Source organism: Siniperca chuatsi, linkage group LG20 (genome assembly GCF_020085105.1).
Source record: "Siniperca chuatsi isolate FFG_IHB_CAS linkage group LG20, ASM2008510v1, whole genome shotgun sequence".
NCBI classification, from domain to species: Eukaryota; Metazoa; Chordata; class Actinopteri; order Centrarchiformes; family Sinipercidae; genus Siniperca; species Siniperca chuatsi.
Window position 1 is genome coordinate 13,961,918 of NC_058061.1, and position 15,717 is coordinate 13,977,634.

General features: G+C 37.8%; 2 protein-coding genes across 4 annotated transcripts; one reads left to right on the forward strand and one right to left on the reverse strand.

Annotated features, from left to right (window-relative positions):
- Nucleotides 1-595: 595 nt before the first annotated feature.
- On the forward strand, nucleotides 596-12,896 carry LOC122867811 (receptor-type tyrosine-protein phosphatase H-like). Of its 3 annotated transcripts, none has more exons than XM_044179063.1 (23): nucleotides 596-907; nucleotides 1,835-1,916; nucleotides 2,187-2,444; nucleotides 2,709-2,960; nucleotides 3,206-3,457; nucleotides 3,703-3,824; nucleotides 4,835-4,964; nucleotides 5,210-5,467; nucleotides 5,727-5,984; nucleotides 6,235-6,498; nucleotides 7,043-7,303; nucleotides 7,503-7,733; nucleotides 8,552-8,812; nucleotides 9,114-9,207; nucleotides 9,301-9,351; nucleotides 9,582-9,663; nucleotides 9,811-9,901; nucleotides 10,044-10,117; nucleotides 10,445-10,579; nucleotides 10,829-10,951; nucleotides 11,243-11,403; nucleotides 11,732-11,867; nucleotides 12,575-12,896. In XM_044179063.1, exons 1-23 carry the CDS (start codon nucleotides 809-811, stop codon nucleotides 12,710-12,712), a joined length of 3,813 nt encoding a protein of 1,270 aa, XP_044034998.1. In that variant the 5' UTR covers nucleotides 596-808; the 3' UTR covers nucleotides 12,713-12,896. The 3 variants fall into 3 exon arrangements, with proteins under 3 accessions (XP_044034998.1, XP_044034999.1, XP_044035000.1); XM_044179064.1 differs by having other exon boundaries at nucleotides 9,304-9,351; XM_044179065.1 differs by lacking the exon at nucleotides 6,235-6,498 and having other exon boundaries at nucleotides 597-907.
- On the reverse strand, nucleotides 12,848-15,396 carry si:dkey-197c15.6 (putative nuclease HARBI1). Its single transcript, XM_044179089.1, has 2 exons — nucleotides 14,363-15,396; nucleotides 12,848-13,640 (listed from the first exon to the last, which is right to left on the reverse strand). Exons 1-2 carry the CDS (start codon nucleotides 15,045-15,047, stop codon nucleotides 13,210-13,212), a joined length of 1,116 nt encoding a protein of 371 aa, XP_044035024.1. The 5' UTR covers nucleotides 15,048-15,396; the 3' UTR covers nucleotides 12,848-13,209.
- Between the last annotated feature and the right edge of the window lie 321 nt (nucleotides 15,397-15,717).

A 15,717-nucleotide genomic window follows, 5' to 3' on the forward strand; every position in this document is an offset into this window, starting at 1 on the left:
TCTAATACGGAAGCTCATCATAGTTGTTCTGTTGAGTGAGATCATGAAATATTGGCAAATAAGGAAAAGTATTATCATTTATGAAGAGAACTTCCTCCTCATGTTGCCCCAATGGAAAACATGGGACAATGTTTTCTTTGACTTTCCAGCACTTTTATTGCGTGCTGCACCATAATATGAGCCTATAAACATTTCTGTGACTTAATGTTCTGTTAAAAGTGTGTTGGTGATGTTTCTGTTCCTTTTAGATGGTAACCACAAGGAAGTTATAAATATCACTGACTACCGAGACAGTGCAAAGAAACCAAAAGCAAATCTACTGTTGTGTGAAGCCAGCCCAACTGTGACTCAACAGTGATTTTAACAAAAAAATCATTAAATGAACATTTTTAAATAGTTAAAAAACCCAAGCATCATAAAGGTACACAGGCAGTCACAAACATGAAACTGATAATGATAAACATACAGCATATATAAAGCAATTACCACAAATAAATATGTAAAACAGGCACACTTTGACCGTTAATAAGGAAGTAACAGGCGGGGCAAAGGTCTCTATGGTTGTACAAGGCCAAAAAGGAGAAGCAGCTATTTACTTAGTCCCTTGCCAATATGAGAGGGGACCAGAGGTTACAGAAGGAGGACGTGGTTAAGAATTAAAAGTCAACACCACCGGAATAAAGTTAATATTGGACTGCGTCAGCCTAGGCACGAAGAAATTCATTGCCAACCTTAAGTGTTGGCAGTACTGAAAATAGAAACTTGAAGTTTACTGTGGGACAACAAAGGAATTTAACAAGCTCATAGTATGTGTGTAGCTCAATACACTGTGACAATGATGAAGCCTTTATCTTTCAATATCACCTCAAACCACTTGTTGCTGTGTGTTTTCCTGTGTCTACTTTGGGTAAGTTTTTTTTTTAACCTTCCGCTTTGATAGTGATCAGATAGTGTACCTTTATTCAAACAAAAGAACCTTCAACAAAAGAAAACTATAGAGTCAAAACCACAGTGAAAGTTCAATGCATGATATGCATCATAACAAAGTTTACAGTGGAATTACATTGCCTGAAATATCAGTATGTAAAGAAAACAAAAAGACTTTCACAACATAAGAATGATGGACTTTTTCAGATGGTGAAATATAAATTTATTCTTTCTCGGCAGGAGTAATCTATTCTCACTCACTTCCTCAGAGAAGCAAAAGCACGGATGAGGAAATAACTTAATGTAAAACATAAAGCTATACCTCCAAAATTTGTCTTGTCTTGTTTTTTGTTTTTTTTAGACAAGGTGATGTAGATGGATACTGTTTTGTGTTATAATTTGTGTTTATTAGAAGATATGGAATTTTGAATAATTGAAAAAAAAATGGTTGGACATTGTGTCTGAATTAATCTTAAAATAAATTTAGAGGTAGAAGTGCAAAATGCTAAAACAATTTCCGGGCCATAATTTGCATTTGAAGATCTCTGATGTTTCCTCAGGGTTCCTGCACAACAATATCATATAGTTGTCTCAAAAAGTTTTGTCAACCTGTTTGTGATGTAAGCTTTTGTACCTATAAGGAAAATTGTTGACTAAAAGTAGAGTAGAACTTTGTTGTTTTTTTTTTTAACCTCCCTGTCACGGTGCCGCTCATAGTATGTTAGATACAATATAATAGAAATGACATTGCTTTGGGATACTCAGAGATTGCATTAGTCTCAACTGTGTAGATTCCATAATCAGATGAACACTTCTGGCAATTTTGTACAGTATGAAAGTAGATTTTGATATTTTTTGAGATTAGGTCATTCTCTCTGGGCCCCAATGATTCCTATTCTGTTTTTAGGGTGTCACTGACTCCAACACAACATCAACACCAGACACAAGGTTATCCACTCCATTGACAACCCTTTCAACAACAAAATCACGTAAGTGTGAGCTGCTGTCCTTTTATTTTTGGTTGGTGACATGTCTGTATTGTTCCTTGTTTTATGTTGCAGACTTATGTGAACGCCAATCATGAATGATTATCTTTATTTTAGTGAAAGTCTCACACATCAACACTCTCTAGTGAAACTGTCAACTCTGTCCTTTCAGCTCCTTAAAAAGTGTAAGCACATGAAGAATTTTATCAGGGACGTCCTGTAATTTTTAAAAATCAATATTTGTTACAGTTTCTTCTGTCTTTTACATCCTAGTTCCTCCTAATGCAAACGAGTTCAAATCAGTTGGACAAAATGAGACCAGTATAACTCTGCAGTGGAAGACAGTAAATGGCAGCCTCAACTATACACTTATGTTCAGTGGAGGAGAGATAAACATCACTGCATCAGCGGTACAGGAACAAGTGACACACACAATCCTGGAACTCACAAGTGGGACTAAATACGATTTCAGTCTCTTCACTGTGTTTGAAAATGTCAGAAGTAGCGGAGTAAACATCACTGCAGTCACTGGTAAGATGTTTTCCCTCTCATATAGCCATATAACAAGAGCCATGGCAGAGCTCTGTAAAAATATCTAATTTCAAGTTTCTCAGTAACAGAGGGGTGTTGCTCGCTTAATATTTTTGCCTATTGCTGATAAAAGACTGGAATTGAATGCAACTTATTATTTGTTTGATAAACTACACAAACCACAAAATTTTGTTAGGAATATCCTGTCATTTTAAAAAAATCAAATTTTGTTACAGTTTCTTTTCCATGTCTTTTCCATTCTAGCTCCTCGTAACACAGAAGAGTTCAAATCAGTTGGACAAAATGAGACCAGTATAACTCTGCAGTGGAAGACAGTAAATGACAGCCTCAACTATACACTTATGTTCAATGGAGGAGAGATAAACATCACTGCATCACACGAACAAGTGACACACACAATCTTTGAACTCACAAGTGGGACTAAATACGATTTCAGTCTCTTCACTGTGTTTGAAAATGTCAGAAGTAGCGGAGTAAACATCACTGCAGTCACTGGTAAGATGTTTTCCCTCTCATATAGCCATATAACAAGAACCATGGCAGAGCTCTGTAAAAATATCTAATTTCATGTTTCTCAGTAACAGAGGGGTGTTGCTCACTTAATATTTTGGCATATTGCTGATAAAAGACTGGAATTGAATGCAACTTATTATTTGTTTGAAAGAAAAAGACTGCCCAAACACAACATTTTAAATCACATTTTTATGACTGTTCCTTCATTGTGTTTCTTTCCATTCTAGCTCCTCGTAACACAGAAGAGTTCAAATCAGTTGGACAAAATGAGACCAGTATAACTCTGCAGTGGAAGACAGTAAATGACAGCCTCAACTATACACTTATGTTCAATGGAGGAGAGATAAACATCACTGCATCACAGGAACAAGTGACACACACAATCCTGGAACTCACAAGTGGGACTAAATACGATTTCAGTCTCTTCACTGTGTTTGAAAATGTCAGAAGTAGCGGAGTAAACATCACTGCAGTCACTGGTAAGATGTTTTCCCTCTCATATAGCCATATAACAAGAGCCATGGCAGAGCTCTGTAAAAATATCTAATTTCATGTTTCTCAGTAACAGAGGGGTGTTGCTCACTTAATATTTTTGCCTATTGCTGATAAAAGACTGGAATTGAATGCAACTTATTATTTGTTTGAAAAAAAAAGACTGCCCAAACACAACATTTTAAATCACATTTTTATGACTGTTCCTTCATTGTGTTTCTTTACATTCTAGCTCCTCGTAACACAGAAGAGTTCAAATCAGTTGGACAAAATGAGACCAGTATAACTCTGCAGTGGAAGACAGTAAATGACAGCCTCAACTATACACTTATGTTCAATGGAGGAGAGATAAACATCACTGCATCAGCGGTACAGGAACAAATAACACACACGATCCTGGAACTCACAAGTGGGACTAAATACGATTTCAGTCTCTTCACTGTGTTTGAAAATGTCAGAAGTAGCGGAGTAAACATCACTGCAGTCACTGGTAAGATGTTTTCCCTCTCATATAGCCATATAACAAGAGCCATGGCAGAGCTCTGTAAAAATATCTAATTTCAAGTTTCTCAGTAACAGAGGGGTGTTGCTCACTTAATATTTTTGCCTATTGCTGATAAAAGACTGGAATTGAATGCAACTTATTATTTGTTTGATAAACTACACGAAACACAACATTTTGTTAGGAATGTCCTCTCACTTTAAAAAAAATCAAATTTTGTTACAGTTTCTTTTCCATGTCTTTTCCATTCTAGCTCCTCGTAACACAGAAGAGTTCAAATCAGTTGGACAAAATGAGACCAGTATAACTCTGCAGTGGAAGACAGTAAATGACAGCCTCAACTATACACTTATGTTCAATGGAGGAGAGATAAACATCACTGCATCACAGGAACAAGTGACACACACAATCCTGGAACTCACAAGTGGGACTAAATACGATTTCAGTCTCTTCACTGTGTTTGAAAATGTCAGAAGTGCGGAGTAAACATCACTGCAGTCACTGGTAAGATGTTTTCCCTCTCTCATATAACCATATAACAAGAGCCATGGCAGAGCTCTGTAAAAATATCTAATTTCAAGTTTCTCAGAAACAGAGGGTGTTGCTCATACCTATTGCTGATAAAAAGACTGGAATTGAATGCAACTTATTATTTGTTTGAAAGAAAAAGACTGCCCAAAAACAACATTTTAAATCACATTTTTATGACTGTTCCTTCATTGTGTTTCTTTACATTCTAGCTCCTCGTAACACAGAAGAGTTCAAATCAGTTGGACAAAATGAGACCAGTATAACTCTGCAGTGGAAGACAGTAAATGACAGCCTCAACTATACACTTATGTTCAATGGAGGAGAGATAAACATCACTGCATCACACGAACAAGTGACACACACAATCTTTGAACTCACAAGTGGGACTAAATACGATTTCAGTCTCTTCACTGTGTTTGAAAATGTCAGAAGTAGCGGAGTAAACATCACTGCAGTCACTGGTAAGATGTTTTCCCTCTCATATAGCCATATAACAAGAACCATGGCAGAGCTCTGTAAAAATATCTAATTTCATGTTTCTCAGTAACAGAGGGGTGTTGCTCACTTAATATTTTGGCATATTGCTGATAAAAGACTGGAATTGAATGCAACTTATTATTTGTTTGAAAGAAAAAGACTGCCCAAACACAACATTTTAAATCACATTTTTATGACTGTTCCTTCATTGTGTTTCTTTACATTCTAGCTCCTCGTAACACAGAAGAGTTCAAATCAGTTGGACAAAATGAGACCAGTATAACTCTGCAGTGGAAGACAGTAAATGACAGCCTCAACTATACACTTATGTTCAATGGAGGAGAGATAAACATCACTGCATCAGCGGTACAGGAACAAGTGACACACACAATCTTTGAACTCACAAGTGGGACTAAATACGATTTCAGTCTCTTCACTGTGTTTGAAAATGTCAGAAGTAGCGGAGTAAACATCACTGCAGTCACTGGTAAGATGTTTTCCCTCTCATATAGCCATATAACAAGAGCCATGGCAGAGCTCTGTAAAAATATCTAATTTCAAGTTTCTCAGTAACAGAGGGGTGTTGCTCGCTTAATATTTTTGCCTATTGCTGATAAAAGACTGGAATTGAATGCAACTTATTATTTGTTTGATAAACTACACAAACCACAACATTTTGTTAGGAATATCCTGTCATTTTAAAAAAAATCAAATTTTGTTTCTTTTCCATGTCTTTTCCATTCTAGCTCCTCGTAACACAGAAGAGTTCAAATCAGTTGGACAAAATGAGACCAGTATAACTCTGCAGTGGAAGACAGTAAATGACAGCCTCAACTATATAATTTTGTTCAATGGAAGCGACGTAGACATCACTGCATCAGCGGGACAGGAACAAATAACACACGCGATCCTGGAACTCACAAGTGGGACTAAATACGATTTCAGTCTCTTCACTGTGTTTGAAAATGTCAGAAGTAGCGGAGTAAACATCACTGCAGTCACTGGTAAGATGTTTTTCCTCTGACATAGGCTACAACAAGAGCCAGGATAGAGCTCTGAAACAATATCTAAGCTAAAGTTTTATTAACACATGGTTGTTGCTCACTTAATGACTTAATGTGAATGAAATTAAACTTAAAAAAAGGAATATCAAATTATGCTTGTAACATGCTGTCATTAAAAAACAATCAATAACTCTCACAGTTTCACAATTCAATCTTTACTGAAACAACTGTGTCCTCTGTCCTCTTTCAGCTCCCAAAAATGTTAAGAATGTGACTGTGTTGACACAAAATGAGAGTAGTATAACTCTGATGTGGGACAAGGTTAACACCATCTCAACTTACATCCTACAATATGATAACAATGTCAGTTCCATTAAGGGCAGTGTGTCTTATCAAGAGGCATCAGTTACACGTGAGGTCTCTTCGCTTGCTGCTGGGACAAAATATAATTTCACCCTCATCACTGTGTTTGAGAATGTCAACAGCACTGGATTCTCATTTAACGCTGTGACTGGTAGGTCACCTTTGAGTATACATTTGGAGCCAAATATTTGGCTTGTGATATGCAAATCATACACAAATTGTTGTATTTAACTGTACCTTTAAAAAAGCTGTTAGCAAATAGTCCCACCAATCACTCATGAAACTTTCAACAAACATTAGAGGGACTGTTTCTTTACATTACATTACTTTACATTCTACCTAGTGATAATGCAGAAGAGTTTTCACCAGATTAATAAAAAAAGTGGAACACATAACATACAGAAGATAATGACCTGAACTTGACCTTGTACTGCCTGGATAACTGAGATAAATCTACACAGCTTAACTATGCTGTCTCTAAAATATGTCATAATACGTAGGCTATTACTGACACTTCATCTTCAGGTTGGACTGAATGTTTTGAAATACACACAGCATTTTTAAAATGCTTTTACCGGTATTTTAAGTTTCTTTCCGGATTTGAAATTCATTCCCAAATGTATGGTGTGTGTGTGATTTAAGGTGCGCATCCTTAATTTTGTGGTGAGTGAAGGCTTTTTTATTCTTTTCGTCAGTTCCCTCAATGGTGGCTTTGGTCAGTGTGACTAAACGCTCTGTGACCAGCATAACCCTGGAGTGGAATGTGGATGTGGATAAAGACTGGAGCTACGTTCTCCAAATTAATGGGGAAAATTTGCAACTTCACCCGGACAGATCTGCAAATGTTTTGTCACATTCATCCCCATCTCTCCAGCCTGGAACAGAGTATCCTTTCAGCGTGACCACAGTGTTCTCTGGACTCAACAGCACTGCTTATAAAGGCTTCACAGTAACAGGTACATGCCTCCTCTGTTACAAATTTTCAAAAACTGTTGTCAATGGATATCTTTCCAATATGAATAATAAAATATTGTTCCACATGTAAATTTACGAAGAGCCTACAAGGCCTGGTTCTGGAAAACTCGAGTTAATTATTTTTTGATTGAAATATGTGCTAAAGGCTTTTGTCTGCAATTATTTTCTCATTCATTTCAGCCATAGATTGTACCAATGTAACCTGGTATGTTACTAACTCATCGATCCAAGGAATGATTGAAGGCTTGTTCTCGAATGCAACAGCCAATAATAAATCACAAACTCATGTCAGTCCTGGAGGTAGCAATGTGTCATTTTCTGGCCTTTACCCTGGCGCAACCTATGAGGTGTCTCTTGTGTATGAAAGGAATTCCAAATACTTTCAACAGTGTCGCCACGAACTGACAATCAGTAAGTACAAATCTGTCTTACCACATAAACTGCAGATTTGCTTGCATTTCCAACTGAAATACTGTGAAGTACTAACACGATCTTTCTCAATCTATATTTTAATAACAAAAATTTCAAAGCATTTTACCCATAATGGTAGTAGAAGGTGCACAGTAATTTCATGTAATTAATTTTTTTTTGTGTTCTTGAAACCATATAATTAATCTAAAGGGAAAGAGCAAAATACAGTACCTTTTATTCACATACTGTATATAGTTAATAGTGCTATTTGAAATGGTTCTATATGATTATATGGGCTGCAACTAATGATATTTTTTAATTGTTAATTTATTTATAACAGTTTTTCACTTTGTAACCTACCCAGACTCCAGAGAGGCATCTTTTTTCTGACCAACAGTCAAAAACCCAAAATATTAAATGTACCCAACATATTAAACAGAGAAAAGTGACAAAGCCTCACTTTGGTAAAACTGGAATGATTGGCATTTTTGTGACTTAATTTTCAATTATCATTACAGTTTTTTAATAATTTTCTGTGGATTGACTAATCGTTTGAATGAAATATTGTTTCAACACAATACGTGGCATCATTGTGTTATGCTGGACTACTTCTTTTTGATAGGAATAAAAGGCAAATTCCTTTTTTTGCAGTGGAGTGCAGATTATAAATGATAGGTCATTTTCATCAAATCTGTGTCTTCAGTAGAGAAATGTATGAATTTGTGTTGTGTTTTTGACAAAGTCTATAGTTACACTGTGTTGGTATGTTGCTGTTTGTGATTATACTGTAAAGGCATCTTTCCACTTGTTTTACTCAGTTCCTCCAGATTTAAGGGCTCACTGTGAGTACTGGGCAGCTGGCTATTCTGTCTTCATTGTCTGGAATAAACCTGATGGTGTGTGGACTTCAGTGGAGGTGAACGTGACTGGAAAAACTCACAAAGTGAAAAATGGGGAACAGCATCTCAAAATATCTGGATTCCTACCTGCCAAAACATATGAGGTGTCTTTAGCTTCACTGTCTGGGATCGTAAGGAGTTACAAACCATTTGTTTTTTCATGTCCTACTGATCCAAGGGGTGAGTCAAAGTGACTATATTACTCTGTATTAATACCATTTCAATGTGTTTCCTGATGTAAAATGTTAATAATAGATTCTCACTTTTTCCTCATTATTGTGCTTATTAAATGTTTGTTAGGTTTTTAGTAAGTGCTTGTTGTTTGGTTTTGGTTCTTTGAATTTCACGTTTGTTCTTAGATTACAAAATTCACCCTAGTGGGAAAATACAGATAAAGTGACTAATGTAAATAGGGATTGCTCTGCTGTGTTGAGTATCTCCTTTATGTTAAAGCATTTAATCCAGATTTTACTCCCTGTAGGAGTCATTGCAGGGTCAGTATTTGCTGTGCTGCTTTTTGGCGTCCTGGTCTGTCTGGCTGTCTTCATTTTGTTTAAAAGACCAGATATCATCAGGTTAGTGCTGCCTCAATGACTATCGTCTGATTGTCTCCCTGAAATGTACTCAATCAGACTCAATCAGTGAAACTCTTTGCTTCTTTCCCACAGCAGAAAAAAGCCATTCATTGCTGGTTTCAGACTATCTAATCAAAAGTGCAAGTAAGTATACGTTTCATCATCTCTTCATAATGTTAACACCTCGGCCAGTCCCCTACAATGTGGTAAAAAGGAGAAAATTAGGTCTTGTATAATGAGGTTCATTTGGGAGAAAATTAGTAGGTTAACCACATGTGAAAAATATACTGTATCTAAGATTAATGTCGATCTTTATTCTGTAATATTTATGTATGTCAATTGCCTTACAACGTGACATGACATGTTTTTTTCAGAGCTATTTCTGTGGCAAAGTTTCCAGAACACTTCTGCCAATTAAGTGCGGACGAGAACAGAGGTTTCAGCCAGGAATATGAGGTGCATAAAAAAGCTAATTGTATTTTGTTCTTCCTCTTATTTTTGTATAGGACAGTAAAACTGTGTATAGTTGTGTTACTCTTTTATTTGCTTTCCGTTGGCCTTTGTCTCAATCGCATGCCATGTCATCTGCCAACTTCCATGCAGAGCCTAATTCCTGTTGGCACAGAGCAGACACGAAAGGAAGCTCTTCTACCTGAGAACAAAGCAAGGAATCGATTCAACAATGTCCTGCCATGTAAGACTGACCTCTGACTGCTGGACCATGCTATCACAAGCAATAGAGACTCGTGAAATAGTCCAGATCCACGGACTCCGGAGTCTAGTAACACTCATTGTGTTGCACTGCAGTTAAACCGTCTTCTGTTTTCTCATCCTAGATGACTGGTGTCGGGTGAAGCTAACTACATCAAATCCCGGGACCTCTGACTACATTAATGCCAGTTACATGCCAGTAGGTATTCCCTGACTTCTGACAATCATTTAAGAAAACGCTTTCTGTAACTGTTGTGCACCACCGGACAGTGAGCTTATAAAAATCTCGACTCAAACTGACAAAAAAAAATCCTTTAGTAAATTTGATAAGCTTGAATCATTCACTATTTGGAGTGAAGTTGCCTCAGTTGCAAGTAAATGGTTGCTAAAACATCTGCACATGCACATTAATTTAAAGTCTAGTAATTTATGCTAACTTTCTGTGATTTCATATTTTATATTGAGCAATGTAGGACATATAAAAGCTAGAAAAGTGTACATATTAATTTTGGCAGTTGCTTCTCAGGGCTACAACTGCAACAGAGAGTACGTTGCCACTCAGGGTCCTCTGCCCTCCACAGTCAATGATTTCTGGAGGATGATCTGGGAACAAAGAGTGAAAGGCATCGTCATGGTAACCAACTGCACTGAGGGAGGAAGGGTGAGTTTTCAGGAAGATTTGAGAATCTTTTATTGCCAGATTTTAAGGGAAGTACAAACTTTAGTGAGCTGTTGTGAATCATTTGCTCTTATAGCTAATGTGTTGTCAAATGATGACAGTTTACATGTCCTATTGTGCACACAATTATTTAATATTAAGTGTCACAGTTCATTGACACTTTTTGATCTATTGCTACAATTACATTACAACCTAATTTTGTTTGTTTGTTTGTATGTTTCCCTTTTTTAGACTAAGTGTGAACGATACTGGCCTGCAGACAGTAAGCCTTGCCTTTACGAAGGGCTGTTAGTCACCACCAGATCTGAGCGGCAGGAGCCCAACTGGACATTGAGGGACTTTAGGGTGAAACATGTACGAAACATCTCTAAAACTTTTATGGTGTAACTGAATAGGTTGGGTAATATATCTCCACGTTTTGTTGTGTCTACCTCAAACTGTGTCAGAGCACAAATAGCAATTTATGGAAAAAGATTAAATGTATTTTGCTGTAGATGTCATAAGAGAAAATTGCTTGAATGCGTACACATTTGATTTTAAAGAGGACAATGCTTGATGACTTCAAGTATCATTTACCAACCATTATACTAGTTCAAGACATAGACCTAAGGTATTTGAATTCCTCTATGTGAATCTTCTTCACAGAGGAACACCTCAGAGGAGCGCACAGTTAAACATTTTCACTTCACTGCCTGGCCTGACCATGGAGTCCCACAGGGCACAGAAGTCCTGATCCAGTTCAGAGGACTGGTGAGACAGCACATAGAGAGAGAAGGGGCTGGAGCACCAACCGTGGTGCACTGCAGGTACAGAATGAGTGCTTGTTTTAAGTCTGGAGAGTAACCTATGCCATTTGTAGTTTTAAATGAGAACCATTTTAGGGTAACAAAAAATCTGTCAAAGGTCAACTGAATATCTCATGATATACAGTATATGCATATACATTTTACATGGAATGCCAGCTTTTATAACTTTTACTGGCTTAGTTTTTATGTTAGTTATGGATAACATGGTCCTCAGTTCCTAGGTCAGTAGTACGTGATTCTACATGTTAAAAATCTACTTTGAAACCATCAGGACTACTTGATGATGACCATCATACCCCCTGCTTACATTTTGCTGTTTCTTTCTTAGTGCTGGAGTGGGGAGGACAGGCACTATCATTGCCCTGGATGTGCTGCTTCAGCAGCTAGAGAAAGAAAGAGCAGTGGACATCAATGCCTTTGTGCACAAGATGAGACTGAGTCGACCATACATGGTGCAGACAGAGGTAAAACTGATCGTTCTAAGTTGCTTCAGGCTGAGCTACCAATTCTTTAGTTACTGTAGGTACCCATTTAAGGTTGGGTCTCTTGATTTTTAGACACAGCTAGTGATACAGTACAAGCAGTGATACTGTAGCATGTGTAAGCTGTGCTTAGATTTCCATGTAGTTGCTCATTTCCATCCTCTACAAAATATGGGTCTGAAATGGTCTTTTTTACTGTCCCATTTAAACTTTTACAAGTCAATCTGCCTGAATATTTACCAAAAATAGACTCTTTCAAATAGATCTGATGTCATCATTGTTATTTACACATTCTTGTATCAAGATCTCAGTAATTTTGAAAGTAAAAAATAATTTCAATCATATGAAATTTTAACATAAATCCAGCAGTATGTGGCATTACACCTCAACATACAGTATGCTATGTCATACTTTTTTGTGTAAGAACTGAAATCTTGCTTTCAGTCACATTAATGTAGGCCTCACTGCGCTAAGGTGTATATTCGTATGCACATTCACATTCTTTGTGACGCTAAATTATCCAATTTTCCGAAGTCCAAACACAAAAGCCTGGCCTACATTATTAGGAAACTCTTTCTGTGGCAATATGGCATACAAGGAAGTGCCAGCCAGAATACAGTATGTACATAAGCACTTTACACCCAAAGTTCTTTTCATATGACCAGCATCTTTGGTTTATTTCTTTTCAGTCCCAGTATGTTTTCCTGCACCAATGCATCATGGACTGTCTGCAGCCAAATGACAAGACTGAAGAGAACATATATGAGAATGCAGACATGATATATGCCAATGCCACTGCACTCCGAGAGTTTCACACAAATGTCTAAACTAAACGAGACGGTCAGCCCTGCAGTCACTATTTTGTGCTCTAAAGGACAATCTAATTCTAAAGGCAACATTTTGTTATGAACTGTAAATATGAAAAACATTTAAGTCTTATATATTACTGTATATGCATAGCACACTTTTATTTAACTTACATTTTTGTTACGCTCATCTGCAATATGTATATATTATTATTATTAGTAATATTATTATGTGAGGGAACAACACCCCAGATGGCCTAAGAATATTTTTAAATCACATTTATTAAAAATAAGAAATGTAGGTGATTTTCTATTTGTACAAGAAATAAAATATTTTTTAATTACAAAAATACCTGAATGTGTTTTTACAAAGTCTGCAAACGAGATGAAAAACCCAGTATTGCTGTCACATTTACATGTTAGTGCCAAACTGACACAGAACAGGAACTCAACTCCAATGTTTGTCCTTAATGTGTCGGTATGTCGATGTTCCTCTAGAGCAGACACATCCACTCTGCTCACACCTGCTCCTCTGTGATGCCTTTACTCGGTGGGTCCTGGTTACTGGAGACAACGGAGAAGTTGCTATTGATAAGCTCCTGTCTGGCTTTTAGGGCCTCAGGGTTGATCTCTACTGGCACTGAATGCTGCTTGCCTGGATGCAGGGCCTCAATTTTACCAGCTACAGGCGGAGAAGGGACGGAGAACTTCTTAGCGATGTTGTGCAGGACACTGCACGCCTTGATAATGTTGGACTTTTTGTCCAAAGAGCCTTCTTGTGCAAAACCGAGTTGCATCAGGCACCTGAAACGCCTCTTCATGGAACCGAGTGTTGTCCGCATGACGTCGTGGATCTTTGCGTGGGCCTCATTGAAGCGGGCCTCATTGTCATTTACAGGTTCTGACACAGGAGTCAAGACATGTTTGCTTAAGTGGTAGCCTTTCCCGCCTTTAAGAAAGACATGAGAGAATGCAATTAATACAGCATAAGAGAAACAAGACCATTAAAATGTTAATCTTAATGATTGTAATGTAATGAGTTTCAATAATGAAGATAAAACTCAACATGTAGTATGGATTGTGGAGGGTAAAAACCAGCCTTGCTGTGTACAGTCTGACAGGAATTCATTACACAAAGTTGTGAAACTTATCTGTACACCTACTCCAGATGATTACACCAGAAGTGTTTTATTTAGAAGATGATGAAGTAATAATGTGTTGCAGAAATGAGTAGACACTAAAAGGAGGAGCATCATTTAGCTACATATTGAGTGGGGAGAAAGTTCAACCACATCATGGTCTTCCTCAGCAAATGGAGTTTGTTCAGTTGTCATGGTGATTCCGTGATAACGGAGCAAACTGCTGACTTAACCTAGAAAAAAGTTAGTAAGTTGAGTTTCTTTTGTCAAAATTGAGTATTATTATTTTAAACAATTGTATTCTAATGTGTTTATTAACTAGGAGGTTGTGGAGTTATATGTTGTGTGTGTGAGTGGGCTGTTTTCACACTGAAGTTCAGTAAAACATACGTTGGCAAACGTCAATCGTCACTTCGAAGAATATGAATTAAGTTATGACATCCAAACAGGAGGTCACCATTCTTATTTATGCGTATGATCAAATGGGTCTCTCCCATTCATTGCCTTTTGTATCTTTTTAAAAATATCTTACCAATAACCCAATATGGTCCGTGCAATTCCTCCTCCATTTCCCTTCCTTTGAACGACGAGTCCCACATTTCCTGCTCAAACGTGCTGCCCACACAACATTTTTCAACACTTAATATGTTGCCGTCGGAGTCACATATGATCTGGCTCACGACCGATGTGTAACCCAAAGTGTTGACAAAAGACCTGAACGTGTCCTTCTCATAGGGAGAAGCTCTGATCTTGAAGTGAGCTGGAGACAGGACGCCCAGCACATTGGGGATCCCACAGAATTTCTCTATCTTGAAGGCGACGTTGGCTCTGGCTTCCCGGATTAGTGGGAATGAGATGAACTGATCGGACATCCCTGCGATGACCCCGGAGATTGTGCTAATGACCGCGTGACAGTCCGTCTGGCTCAGCCCGACCCTCTGCAGGACGGCGGCGGAGGAGACTCCGTGTGCGTAATGGTTCAGTGCCACCATGACCATCACGTCCACGGACAGTGCAGGTTTCTTCAAAGCGACTTTCTTCATGCGGATGCGGGCAGCGTCTGTGATGAAGGCGATACAGGGTCTGGTGAGGTGGAACATCTGGAACAAAGCTTCGTCGTCGAACTCGTCGAAACAGCTCGGGGCCCCGTTATCCGCTCCGCCATGTCCGAGGAGCTCTTCCTGGACCGCGAGCCACACCGGCAAAGCGAAGGCCATTTGTTTACTTCTGCAGTATGTTTAAATGCACATGTCCGACAAAGATTACTCGATGAATGACAAATGATAAACAGTGGCGATTATCATGGAAGCACGGTCTTCTTCTCTAAGGTTTAGGCAGTCCGCAAAGCTGTTCGTTATCGCCACCCACTGGACAGGAATACAAACTGCAAACAAATGCAACTATGTTTAAATAAATAAACAAATAATGACATCTAAAAAAATTAAGTAGATTCAGTGGAACGTACTTGGGGAAACTATAATTCATAGTGCAAATATATCAAAATCCTCCTGTATATTTTAAAGCCTTTATAATATCATCCCACTCTGCCACATAATCCTTAAAGCAGAACACCAGCTTTTTGGTTCTTGACAACAGGACCTTCCGGTGTAATGTGATATTATATGACTTTCCAGTCCATGTCTCTTTCTGATTTGTTAGTTGTTGTTTTTTTTGCACAGAGAACTTCTAGACAGGCTTGGAAGAAGTGCTGATTTCCCATCTGTATGATATTCTAGAAATTATCCTGGACTTCAGAGAAAAGAAAAATCTGTTTTAAAAAGTATAGTATCTCTATAAACCAAAAGCTGTTTAATTACCTGTGAGAGAATTAAAAGTGGAAGAGAGGATATAGAGTTAACACACTATAATAAAAAAAAAATTAAATAC